The sequence below is a fragment of the Mirounga leonina genome, unplaced genomic scaffold, assembly GCF_011800145.1.
Source record: "Mirounga leonina isolate KUSES-001 unplaced genomic scaffold, KU_Mleo_1.0 Mir_201, whole genome shotgun sequence".
In the NCBI taxonomy this organism is placed as follows: Eukaryota; Metazoa; Chordata; class Mammalia; order Carnivora; family Phocidae; genus Mirounga; species Mirounga leonina.
In genome coordinates this window covers 13,079,556-13,093,296 of record NW_023270504.1, presented here as the reverse complement: position 1 = coordinate 13,093,296, position 13,741 = coordinate 13,079,556, and the positions used below count along the sequence as shown (strand labels likewise).

The window sequence follows — 13,741 nt, the reverse complement described above, 5'->3', positions numbered from 1 at the left end:
AAACGGTGCTGAGAGGTTGTATGACTTCTCCAAGTCATGCAGTCAATATGAAACACCATTTATCTCTTTATTCAAGAAGAAGAACTAGCATGGAATATCCCAGGGGTCACTTAGCAAATGTTTGTTGAATGACTAAATCTACTTATTTCTATGAACAAATACAGTCATCCAAACAGCTCAAGAAAAAACAACCACCACCACCACTTTTGTATCACTTAATCAAATATTTCCAAAAAAACAGGGGTTTTGAGACTCAGTCACCTCCTCCCCATCCTGCCACCGCTGCTGAATAATTCATTTCACGTGATACGTATTAGGCTATCCCAGGGATATCACAGAATGACATGGTCATGTCATCATCTTATTGAACACAGAAAAATGGAATTATGGAAACAATTTCTAAGTGCAAGAGTGAGTTAATTTCTAAGAGAGGATACAAATATGCTTGCTCCCTTTAAAATGACATTTAAATACACTAGACACTAGAATACAAGTATCTTTTTTGACACTCCGGGTTATATTACATAGTTCATGGATCATATTAGTGAACTTTGTTGTTAGTAGCAATGGCAGAAATGAGATGGTAAAAGTCCTCATACCAAGACCTCAATAAAGGTATCTGCCTTAGTGTATGGCCTGTGTCAACTGAATGGGTCACATGGGATCTGTTTCTTTGTAGTCATAATAAAGTCTGTTCCGACCACACACTCATAGGATTTCAAAGGATCAAATGTGAAAATGTTAAACCATCTTGAAATCTCAAAATGTTGAGTAAATAAGAGAATAATAATTATCACTCAGCTGTTCACCTTTTAAAACAACTGAAAATAAAGCTTGAAATAATGTCAGGCATTCACTTGAGGGTTTTCATCTGATCATGAAGAACAATACCACTGAGAAATGTTTTAATATTGAACGTGGTTTGGTATTTTGGAGATGTTTAATGTGCCTTTGCCTTTATCTTATTTCAGAACTGTTCAACCTGAACTGAAATCCCTTGCGGTGGGTTTCCATTCACTAACTATACGAGCATTAGGTATGCTAAATATACAGATTAAAAATTTAAGATATGAATTTTCATACCAAAGCTCACAGACTGGGTGTAATTAATTTCCAGTCATAAGAAATTTTTCAATGTATAATTAAAAATAATTGCTATTTTTTGTGGTAAATAAAAAAATAATGAGGAAAACTAAGTAACTTAAAAGAGACTTTGATCATTAATTCTAGTTAAAGTCAATCTTTAAGTAGAACAAGAAGTCATAATATTTGTTTTATGCTCTTTCTAACACAAAGATAGGTGATGTCCAAAGTTTTTCTACTTTCAGACTTAGGAATATTACTTCCCATAGGCAGAGTGGAGAGCCTTCTACGTAAAGAGTGTAATGCCCAAAACAGCTTGGAAGACCTGGGAATCCGGTCAGGTTGAGATTGCGTGAAACAAGCAGACTTTTTGCTGCCCCACTTCCCACTGCCCACTTCTCTAAGGCTGGGGAAGCTAATCTTTATCAGAAGTTAAAAATGCAAGAGGAAATGGGAACTAAACTGTAGAACTGAGCATCTTGGACTAAGGGAGTGTTCTGAATGAAAGAAAGCTCAGGATACTGTGCTTTTTGTTGTTAAACAGTAGGGCCGTAGACTTCAGAGGTAAGAGTTCTATTTCTAAATATTCAAATGAGGTGATTAGTACAAGATTTAGGACATCATCGTTTTTCCCTTGTCATTTGCTGTTTATTCTACAGAAATTTCTGTTGTTAGCACAATAACTTTTAACCTAACTCCTGTGCATGCCCCTTTGTAAGACTTATTAACAATAATATACTTATTCCTGGGAAGTAGGAAAAGAGCATCACTCACCTAGGGATTGGGGTATAAGACTGACAATGGCTTGGAGGCAACCACTGATGGCAGAAGGGAAAGGAAGTGGGAGGGGTCAATCCCTGGGATCCTTGCAAGCAAAAGAAAGAAGCATAACTCTTTGGCTAAGTGCATTGGAGAAGTTGTCCAAGAAGTATATTTGGGGAGAAGGCCACAGATCCTCAAAGGTAAAGGAGGAAATATGAAGGGCTTGGAGAGAAGAAGATGGAGGTGCTGCAGGATTCCACTCTAGTTGTCATTCCAGCCTTCTCTTCTGTCCTTCTCTAATCTTGCAGCTCTGTCTGTCTGGCAGTTCCTTGCCTCCAGATACAATGGAGATGCCTCTCTCCTAGAAGCTAGGCCACAGAAGCTAGCAGATGAAAATAGAATGTGGGGATCTAGGACTCCCCCTTAGATGCTGAAATAAGACTGAGACTAGAGGAAATTCTTCTAGTGACATAAAAGAGAAAGAAAGGAATTTTGCCATCCTAAATGTGAGCTTACTATTTTGATATGTCCAATATATGGCACAGTAAAACCTAACTACTTTTTGGAAATAATACATACTGACTAGTAGACTTTCAATTCCCCAAAAAATTGTCTCAAATACAACACATGCATAAGTTGTGGGAGGTCTATAGAGCATATTAAACTGAAAAGGATATTTGGAAAATTATTTGAAGTTTTAAAATTCTAGTAATGACTTAAGTTGGCTACCTAAAACATTTAATGAATTAAGTTTGGTCAAACCAGTGGTATTGTATTTTTCATTTTTTCAAAGGGTGACTGTGATTTGTGCAAAGCTGTAAATCTCTCACCCATTTTCTTGGTACCAGTTTTTCTCAGATATCTTTGGCCCCATACACCGGTCTTTTGTCATCTCAGATTTCTAACTCTCAGAAAAATTGAGACTTAGAAATAAATGGAATCAGTACAATTTTGAAATATGAATCACTACCATTTTTTACATAACAAAATAAAAATTGAAAGTCATTCACTGAAATACAAAAAGAACGAAGTAAAATCATGACCACTTCAGATCTACCCTATGGAATATAGATCTCTACCAGCATGTCTCTAAAGTTTTGGTCAAATTACCAATGCTTAGAACTAGGAGTGTATCTCAGAGTTTATTAAAATAGCAGTAACCAGATGGGTACTTCCGCTATAAGGCAACATATGTGTTTCTAAAAAGACTTGCATTCTGAAAAATCATATGCTACAGATAAAAATTTGGTTAGGCACAGACCACTAGATGCCCAGGTATCATTGTGATTAGAACATTAACAGAAACAAAATTCAGCCACAGGCCCTAGCTTGGACAAACCACGCTGCTTCGAGGAAGTATTAAAAATGCACACAATCAATGGAAAGAAAATGCAAGATTGTGGGCTCTCATGACACCAAGGTGGAAGTGGAGCTCTTAGCGAAGGAAGAAGGACAACCTGCCAAGACCCTAGTATTCTGTGAAGCTGGGCCTGTATTTCTCTGGGGAAGGAAGTGCTAGCTTTCTTAAAAATGGGGTTGAAAACTCTCCTGACTTTGCATTAGTTGAGCTGAGAGGTTTTTCCTTTCTCTGTGAAGTTGTAATTCTATCCCCACACTTCCAGCTCTCCTTGCCTAGGAAAAGTATATATGAACCAACATGACTTCTGTGTTTTACTGACAACGTTCTCTTTTTTGCCACTTAGGCTTAAGTTGGTAATTATAAGAAGAACAGAGCATATGGGCATTTAATGTCCCCTCTTCTCTTTCCTATGTGTGTTGGCGGGGTGAGGGAGATAGCAGATATCTATGCTACTACATGTGATGTGAGCCTTTAAGATTCCTAATAGTCTCAATTCTTGAGTAAATTTAGGTCAAAACAATGGAATTTCAACTTTTACTTAATCTAAAATGTATCAAAGTGGAATATCATCCAGTTATGTTTGAAACCTACTCCTTGGATTGACCTTTTCTCATCTCATATTGCAGGAGGAATTCCAGCTCCTATATATTTTGGGGCTCTGATTGATAGAGCTTGTATGAAATGGTCAACCAGCAGCTGTGGAAAACAAGGGTCTTGCAGGATATATGATTCCCCATTATATGGGTAAGTTGTCATAAATATATTTTATTAATTGATTTTTCCTTTGACTATATTCTTAAAAGATGAAATGCTGTTTTCAGTATAATAATAATTATAGTCACCCTTTAATGAATTTTGCATTCAGTATTGTATCAGGCAACATGGTATCTCATTTTAATACTCTTAGAAACTGCAGGAGATGGATATTTTTCTCCTTTTTCCTTAAATATGAAGAAACAAAGACTCAAAGAGAATGAGTAACTTGTTTAAAATCATATAGCTAATAACAAAAAGATCTGGGATTTGTACCAAAATTTGTTTTGTTGTTTCTAAAATCTCTCCTAATACTAAAAAAACTATTCAATGACCTCTGGCTTCTCTAAGAAGACACAAAATGATGCTGGGGCTTTGGTTGTAGGTCAATGGGAAAAAAAGAAAAAAAAGTTTCTATATTTTTCTGTTCATAGGGAAATAACTGGATGGTTATCTAGAAAAGAAATACTTGCAAAGGTACCTTAATGTTAAAAAAATTAATTGGAGATTAATCAAACACACAAATTTACAATATGAAACTTCAAGTATTAGAAAAAATTGTGGCAGAAATACATTTAATTATCTAGGAAGTAGGAATGTGTTTCTCAGTATGACCCAAACCCCTAAAACCATGGTATAAAAAAAATGATTAAATATTTTTAAAACTCTGTGTCACAAAACTTAAGCAAAGTTCAAAGACAAAAGATAAACTGGAAAAAGAACTTGTAACTTATAACGAGACACAAGGCGAATGTCCTGAATATATAAAGAGCTCTTAAAAAAATAAACAATACCAATGCTGGCAAGGATGTGGAACAACAAGAAATCATTTTCAGTGCTGGTGGGAATGCAAAATGATTCAGTCACTTTGGAAGAGTCTGACAGTTTCTGAAAAAACTAAACATAGGCTTGCTATATGGTCAAGTAATTGTGCTCCTAGGTGTTGACCCAAATAAGTTGAAAACTTATGCCCACACAAAAATCTGCACATGAATGTTTATAGCAACTTTATTTATAAATGTCAAAAAAAAAATGAAGCAACTAAAATGGTCTTTCATGGTAAATGGAAAAACAAACTGTGATACATTCATACAACAGAATGTTTTTCAACAATAAAAAGAAATGAGCTATCAAGCTACAGAAAGACAAGGCAGAATCTCAAATGCACATTGCTACATGAAGGAAAGCAGTCTGAAAAAGCTATATACTGTATGATTCCAACTAGATGACCTTCTGTCATGAAGTTTGCACCATTCCAACCAGCTACAAGTAACTAACATTCTTAGAACTCTTAACACTTTGAAGCTCACTCATGGCCCTTATCACTTTCCTTTTGGTTAGTTCTATTCATCGTCTAAAGTACTTTGCAAGTAATTGCCTCAAGATTGTCTGAAGTGGAATTTTTAAAAAGAGCGGTGTGTTCCCCAATGAAGAAACAGCAAAAAGTTAAATAGTCATCTTATGATTTTTTTGGATTTAATATTTTGTGGTAACCAGATAGTTGTTCATTAATTTTATCTAACAAAGACAAATAATATAATCAATTCCTACTCCAAGGAGTGGAAATCTACATTATGATATCAATCCTAAATCTAAACCCAGTTTATTCAAGTTTTCTCAGCAACAGTCACATAACCAGAAGTGCATAGTAATTTTTCTATTTTCAATGGAAATTCTGAAAATTTAACATTGGGGTAGAACTACTTGACATAACCCAAGGATGAGACAAATATACTTGATGTTTTAAAATATTTCTTTTGTTATTTTTGGTACACCACAACCTTATGTTGTAATTTTAATAAATTAAACCTAAACAGCTCAAAATTATATAATTCCATTCACCTTCAATTAAATCTAATAATTGTTCAAGGTTTTTTGTTTTGTTTTGTTTTGTTTTGCATAAAGCTTTTTTACATTTAGTTAACAATGTCATTAGGCCATTGGGTGCTTCCTAAGCTACTGGGTCAGTGGTTATCAATCTTTTTTGCTCTTTATAATCACCCGAAGAGCAAAAAATACAAATTTCTGTGTCCCATCTTCAGAAATTTTTATTTAATTGCTCAGGGGCTGTGTGGCCTGGGCATGGGATTTTTAAAATCTCCTTGGATGATTTTAATGTGCAACCAAAGCTAAGAACCACAAGAATTGACCATGTGTGCTAGGTAATTTAATATAGTTTCATTAAAACTTCCAGTAGGCCACATGACAGAAGTTGTGGACTGTATTTAGCCTGTAAACTAAACTTTGGCTCCTATCTGTATGGATTCAGTTTGGTGATCTCACAGTCAATTCATTTCCTTTATAATCTGTTTCCATTACACGTGAACTAATCTGCCTTTGAGAAAGCTAAACATCCCAAATATACCTTACTTTTATGGAAAACATTGGGTAGATCATTAATCACCCTTAGTTTCTGTGGCTTAATATTCCTTTTAAAATAATTTAAAATCCCCCTCTGTGTCAATAAAATAAATTATTAGAATTGCTACCTTAATATTATTATGTATAATTTCAAACATCATTTTTTTTAAGATTTTCTGCATACTGGAGAGCAACACTATAAATTGTTCCAAATACTTTAACATGAAAATTGAGTTTTTTCTCTTTTCACAGAAATACCTTCACGGGCTTGACTGAGAGCTTAAGATTTTCAGCACTTATTTTATTTGTTGTATTAATTTCCACTATGAAGAAAATATATCAAGGAAAAGATACCAAGGCATCAGAAAATGGAAGAAAAGATACAAATGAAGCAAACTTAGAATCCCTAAATAATGATGGATATTTTGTACCTTCTGCCAAAACAGACAATGAAACACATATGTAAGGGGAGAAAAAAAAATTAGGTTGTTGTGTTGTAAACCAACATTGTATTAATTTAGTAAGATGGTATTTTGAGCAGTTCTTGGTCTTTCACTAACAGTTCTCCCACACTTATGGTGGTACAGTAAATCTCCTATGAATTTATAATAATGAAATAGACTATAAATGAAAAGAAATGACAGTATACATTGCTTAGGGTATGGCTATGCATTTGAGGTAAAGATTAAGACACATGATCCATACACATTTAAAGTGAGAACTATGGGGCGCCTGGGTGGCTCAGTTGGTTGGGCGACTGCCTTCGGCTCAGGTCATGATCCTGGAGTCCCTGGATCGAGTCCCGCATCGGGCTCCCTGCTCGGCGGGGAGCCTGCCTCTCCCTCTGACCCTCCCCCCCTCATGTGCTCTCTCTCTCTCATTCTCTCTGTCTTAAATAAATAAATAAATAAAATCTTTAAAAAAATAAATAAATTTTAAAAAATAAATAAAAAAATAAAAGAGAGACCGCAGTCCCTCCTGTTAGCCAGGATAGGAGGGCATTCGCCATTAAAAAAAAATAAAATAAAATAAAAAAAATAAAAAAAAATAAAGTGAGAACTATGGTCAGTATATAATAAAAGAAAAAATATTTGCTCAAGTAATTATAACTCAATAAAACCACTGACTAGAAAATAGAGGGGGAATGGGAGGAGAGAAATTAATAAACTAAATAAGGAGAGAAGCCTAATACCTTTTTTTAAGCCAGTTTGGCCCATGTTACTCAAACATGAAGTTAGTATGATAGAACCTTAATACTATGATGACATTTGTCATTCATGTATTAAGTCATGTCTTTCACAGACCTTATTAATTTATAATTTGAAATTGCATTCAACTAGAGGCCCATGATGCATCTTCTTCCAACCTTCCGTTAAAATACTGCTGGAGAAATAGAGATAATTCAGAATTTGCAAGCTATGATTGTCAAACAACATATTACGGAATGTGTTAAGTTTCTTTCAGGACCATGGAAGTGGATTAAGAAAACTGACATTAACTTGAGAAAGCAAAGCCCATTTGAAAGATGTGTCTTCATTCCATCTGTCTGCTCCCTGGAAGACATGGTGTCTGTACAAGATAATTTACCAGCTGTTTCTCAATTGCATATTTGTGTGTGTGTGTGTGTGTTGTTTTTGGTGCACCAAGAGACAGCTTTCACATCCCCACAAATAGGACAAGAGGAGAGTGGATGAGAACAAATATTTGAATATTGTATTTGTTAGATAACAACAGCTTTATACTGAATGCTAAAACTTGTAGTTTTTATACTCATTAGGTTAAAAGACACTTTCTGGCATTAGAACAACCTGTGAAACTTTTTGTTTTAAAAGAAACCAGTTGTGCACCCAACCCAGAGATTCTGATTCAAAACATTTGTCATGCAGCCTGGACATCTCCTTAAAAAAAAAAAAAATCTGTATAGTGCCCCTGATAAAGAGATACAGAAAAGAAAGCCACAAGATAGGAGAAGATATTATTGAGTATAGCAAAGTCACAAAATATGAATGCTTGCTAGAATCTGAGAATTAGCTTAGATGTTATATATATTAAACTATTCTCAAGCTGTAGCCCTGAGAAAGGATTCATTACTCCACAAGCAGAGATTTGGAAAAACCACCAACATGCTAGGTTACTATGTTACAAGTCTGATGAGCTCTTATCTCAGAAAATAGAGAAAAATTTGAAGCTGTTTTTTAAAACATTGCAAAAAAAAAAGGCAACATCTTGAATATTTATCTATTCAACAATTATTGAGTATCAAATATCTTTCAGGCAAAATGAAATATAGTAAAGAAAACAAAGGATGTTATCTCATGGAGCTTACACTTTAAAGGAAAGAACATTAAATTAAATAATTAAATGTTATAAAATGATACAAATTAAAAGAATAAATTTATATTTTTAAATGTGATATGTATGGTGAAGGAAAAGAACATTAAAACATATGCCTCAGATTATTTGATCTACTTCAGAATCCAAGAATCCAGAACAAATATTAATCCTTAATTCAATGGCATTTATTAAACAGGTATACAAATCCTAGGGGGAAACAAAAGGGGGGTGGGGATTCAACAGACATATGAGTAAGATAAAGAAAGTTTTCAAGGATGCAAAACAATACAAGAGTGTAATTAAAACACACATTGGGTAAGGTTAAAAGAAGACAATGGCCAAAAAAACAAATCAATGATAAAGAAGTTACATTTGGAAATCTGAAAATGTGGAGGAAGAAGATAAAGAAACAAATTATGAAAAAGGTAGACAATTTAGAGGACAAGCTCAAGCACCAAACTAGGAAATCTGATATTTTTGAAGAGGAAATCAGATTTAGAAAAGAAGCAGTAAAGATTTAGTTGCAGAATGCCTTCCTGCTATGAAGAAAGACTTGAGTATACAGCCTGAAGACTATTTGCACCATGTCTTCATATTCCCATCCATTTTCATGCAGTGGGCCTTTGACTATGATGTTTCTTCCTCCTGAAATGCTCTTTTTTCCACTGAATTAACTGCTTCTCAGCATTCAGATATAGGCTCAATCACCATTCCTTCAATGTCTCTGACTTCTTCACTGCTTAAAAATCCTCCAGTTATATTTGAAGCAACATAGCACTTAGCAAAATAGTAATTCTATATTTATTTGTGATTATTTGTTAACTATTGGTCTTGCCCACCAGTCATAAGCTCTAGGAAGGTAGAAACAACACATTTTACCTATTTTATTCCCTGAATTCAGCTTGGTGGCTGACACAGAGCAGATGCTTTATCAATTATTTTGAATGAATGAATGAAAGAATGAATAAGTGAACTCCAAAAATTCCAGTCATAAAATTATGAATGTTATAAATAAGAACTGAAAACAACATGCATGCAAACATTTTAAGGCTGCGTTAAGGTAATTGGATAGACAGTGAGGGCTTCAGATGTTTTGAAGATTGTCTTCACTATTTTAAAATGAAAAAACACATTTTAAAATGTTAAAAAGTGTCTTTTGACTGCCATCTATGTGCTAAGCACAGGAAATAAAAGCATTTATGAAACAGAGTCTTTGTTCTTTGGGATCTCACAAAAGTGGTGGAAAAATAGGCATTTAAACATATACACTATAATAAATACTATTATAGAATAAAAATGTCCATGTCTCTCCACAGGGACCATCCCCATTTCCTTGTTTCAATCTCAACATCTGTATTTCTGGAGATTTTACCAAAACAAAATTAATGAGAATTAATTATAAAAGAAATCCAATTTGAAGATCATTATGCAAGCGGTGTACTTTTAGCAACACTGTGGAGCATTCCTGACCACTAACCCATAGATAGATCTTTTACTTTAAACCAATCTCCAATGTTAAACTCGAGGTTGCCCCAAATTCTGTCATTAGAAGTCTATTCTTTTGAATTAAAACTTTGTCTCCTTTGAATTGGAAGAGATTACATATTATCAGTCATTTTACAGTGTGAGTGAAATTCCAATCTTTTTTAAGAATCAGGTTTTTGATAGTGGAAATGAAGAACATGAATATTCAGAGAATAAGAGAAAAGGTCACAGGAAAGCAAGATTATAAACACCAAAATATCTTTTGTCTCTGTGTAGGATTGATATTAATAATGGTTCTATACATTTAAACTTTATGCAAAAATTTTACTTTTAGTCACATTCATTTAAAAATATCTTTTTTTTTTTTTTTTTTTTTAAAGAGAGAGGGAGTGAGCAGGGGGAGGAGCAGAGGGAAAGGGGAAAGAGAATTCCAACCAGACTCCACACTGAGTACGGAGCCAGAAGCGGGGCTTGATCTCATGACTCTGAGATCATGACCTGAGCCAAAATAAAGAGTAGGATGCTTAACTGACTGAGCCACCCACATGCCCCTAAAAATTGTCTTCATTTGTTTAATAATCCTGTCTAATCATTTGTCTAATTAATCTGTTCAATATCTGAGCTTGATTCTGAGATTGATTTGTCTATTCAGACTATGTTTTGTTTGGTTTTGTTGTGTCTCATAATTTTTTGTTGAAGACCATAAATGTAATATAGGACAGTCAATACTGAGGTAAATATTTTCTACATCTGTAAATGAGTGCATCTTTCCTTCTGGTAGGACTGTAGGGTGGGGTTTGTATAAAGGGAGCTGGGTTTGGGACGCCTGGGTGGCTCAGTCGGTTAAGCGTCTGCCTTCAGCTCAGGTCACGATCCCAGGGTCCTGGATCGAGTCCCGCATCGGGCTCCTTGTTCCGCGGGGAGCCTGCTTCTCCCTCTGCCTCTCTCTCTCTATCTCTCATGAATAAATAAATAAAATCTTAAAAAAAAAAAAAAAAAGAGCTGGGTTTGAAGTTTGTTGTTGCTATAGTTACCCTCAATGTACAAAGGACTTCAAATTCCTCTAGGGAAATCTTGTGTTTAGAGTTCTACTCCCTATATAGATCTGGTTCTTCCTTTGCCCTGTTACCCCGAAACAATCAGTCTCTTGCAGGTCTCCCAGCTATATTCCACTCTTACTTTTACCAGATGCTTTTTACCAGGGCGAGGGTGAGGAGAGAGACTGAGGCAGGTTCTGTGAACCTGGGTCTTGGGGGTGACTTGCCCCTCCCACAGGAGTGAAACTTGTCTTTCTTGCTTCCCTTCCCAACACAGGAGTTTTCATCAGTACCCCTAAGCTACAGTTTTCGTTGCCCTTCCCCACTGGAGAGAAAGGCTGTTGTTACTTAGAGGAAGAAGGGGATACTCAGGTAGAATTTGAACAGTGGCTACTGTTCTCCCCTAGCCAGCACCATTGGTGCTTTTTCAAGATTCTCTCTAATCTTTTCTGACACTGCCTGGTGGGGCTCGTGGAGGAATCACCTGAAAGAGGTGTAAACCCCCTTCTGTCAGCCACCTTCACATGCCAACCCACACTTGATCTTTAGCTACTCATTAAACATTTCTAGCTGTATCATTTTACTAACTTATATGGCATTGAGTGGCTTCTGCCTCAAGTGAGTAAATATTCAAATTCTGTTTCTTCCCGAAGGAGCCTCTCCTCCAGGTTTCCAGTTAGCTGCTTGTCCAATAATATTGGTTCATTGATGGGTTTGAGAAAAGTTATGATTTGCATTTTCTAATTTTACGGTTGTGGGTACAACACCTTTCCTGCTCTGTGCATGCCTGAAATGAAACTGGAAGTCTCACTTTTATTCCTTTGACATAAAAGAAAATGTGTTTCAATTAACTATGAATTTTCAAGACCTCTTGGATTATTTGAGAGTATTTCTCTTCCTTTTCTTCATGTGATTCTAGTCAATAGATTCTCCAATAACTAGTAACTTATCTACTTGGTAAACAATTCTCAGCACATCTACCATCCTGAGATATATCTTTTCTAAAGTAACTCATTCCAGCCCAAGTCATCAGGCAATAAGGCATTTATTTTGTTTCTGTTGAGCTCCTTCTATCTTCTCAGTTAATTTTTTTTTCTTTTAAAGACTGGAATTAAAAAAAAAATAGGGCCTGATTTTATTAACTCAAATATTTACCCCTAGCACCTATGCATAAAGAGTTCTAGTGATGTTGTCCTAGCCGTATCTCCCATATTCTTAATATGATCTTTTCATTAATAGGAGGTCTCTAAACAATTGATAAGGAAAATAAAAGTGCCATTAAGGATGAAGGTGGAAGAAAAGGTGTAATCTTGCAAATACATCTGATATTTTGAATGAGTGCACAAATATATCCAATGTGGTCAACTTGTTAGAAGTTATTAGGTGTGTACTACACTAGGCCTGCAAGTGATTTTTCTTCCATGTCTAAAAGAAACATACAGAATTAAGAAAACAATGAGGTTTTCCACTTATGTGAAAGCCACCTAAGTATCTTTTCCACACATTAGCCTATTCTAAGAAACTTAGAACAATAGGTATATCTTTACTGATAGGAAGAATGTATCTCTTTCTCTCCTCCCCACCCCCCGCCCGCTGCCATCCTTTCCTCCCTGTCAAGTAAATTATGTCACTGTCATTTACTTATCAAAAATGATATTGGTGAAAGAATTTTTAATGTACCAAGCTTGACATGTCATTGGGATCAGTTAAATTATAATTTTATTTGGAAGTTGACTTCAACAGGAATTATACACATCTCAGTGCTACAAGAGTCTTGTGATTTTCTTTTATTTTGTTTTTAAGTAACATTTGTTTAAATTTTTCTTAGGGCCAATTGCAAAAAGATTTTATACTTAGCCTTTATCACCCACCAGGCTTTACTTCAATAGCACTGTTTCTAACAGATCTTTCTAACTACTTGGGCCATTTCTATAATTTGTGTCTTATATGCGTTGTGTATATACATATATTAGCGGGCTGTAACATTGAGAAAAAGTAGAAGTAAAGTAAATGCATTGGTTAAAAACATAAAAACAATCTATTCAGACAGTTGTTTGTTGGATCCACAAATCTCTTGAGTAATAAATTTAAAAATTAGATACACAAATCATAAATTTTAAAATCACTTCCAGGATCTCCTGTGTTTGCTATACGGTTGAACAAGATGAAAAACATTTTAAATATTTAGTCAATAAAATAAACTCTTTGTGTCTATCTAGAGCAGGAGATAATATGAAATAAGTTTCAAGGCCACAATATTCTGTAATAGCATTTATTAATATAACCCTAGACATATGTAAACTTAGTGTGAAAATATAATTGGCAATATGCATCTACTCTCTAAATATATGTTATTCCAATATAATATTCACTTTTCAAAATTTATCAAATTTTCAATTGTGTTTTTCCCCTTTTCTCTTCCCATCCCACCCGTTCCCTTCCCTTCTCTTTTCTTTCTTTAGTCTTGTCTTTTTTCTAACTGAATAATTCAATCCTGAGCCATTAGATGGGGCCAAGCAAGTAGATATGTAGGTAGATGGGGGAAACGGTTAGCTATTGAGGGGAA

The 13,741-nt window shown here is 34.9% G+C and overlaps 1 protein-coding gene across 1 annotated transcript in view; it reads left to right on the top strand.

Moving 5' to 3' along the window:
• SLCO1B3 (solute carrier organic anion transporter family member 1B3) overlaps window positions 1-7,034 on the top strand; it is a 71,727-nt gene extending 64,693 nt beyond the window's left edge. Inside the window, exons 13-15 of the mRNA XM_035028114.1 lie at window positions 972-1,036; window positions 3,832-3,949; window positions 6,572-7,034. Of these exons, the coding sequence (XP_034884005.1) occupies window positions 972-1,036; window positions 3,832-3,949; window positions 6,572-6,785 (397 nt within the window). The 3' untranslated portion in view covers window positions 6,786-7,034. The remainder of the gene's footprint in view (window positions 1-971; window positions 1,037-3,831; window positions 3,950-6,571) is intronic.
• The last annotated feature ends 6,707 nt before the right edge of the window (window positions 7,035-13,741 follow it).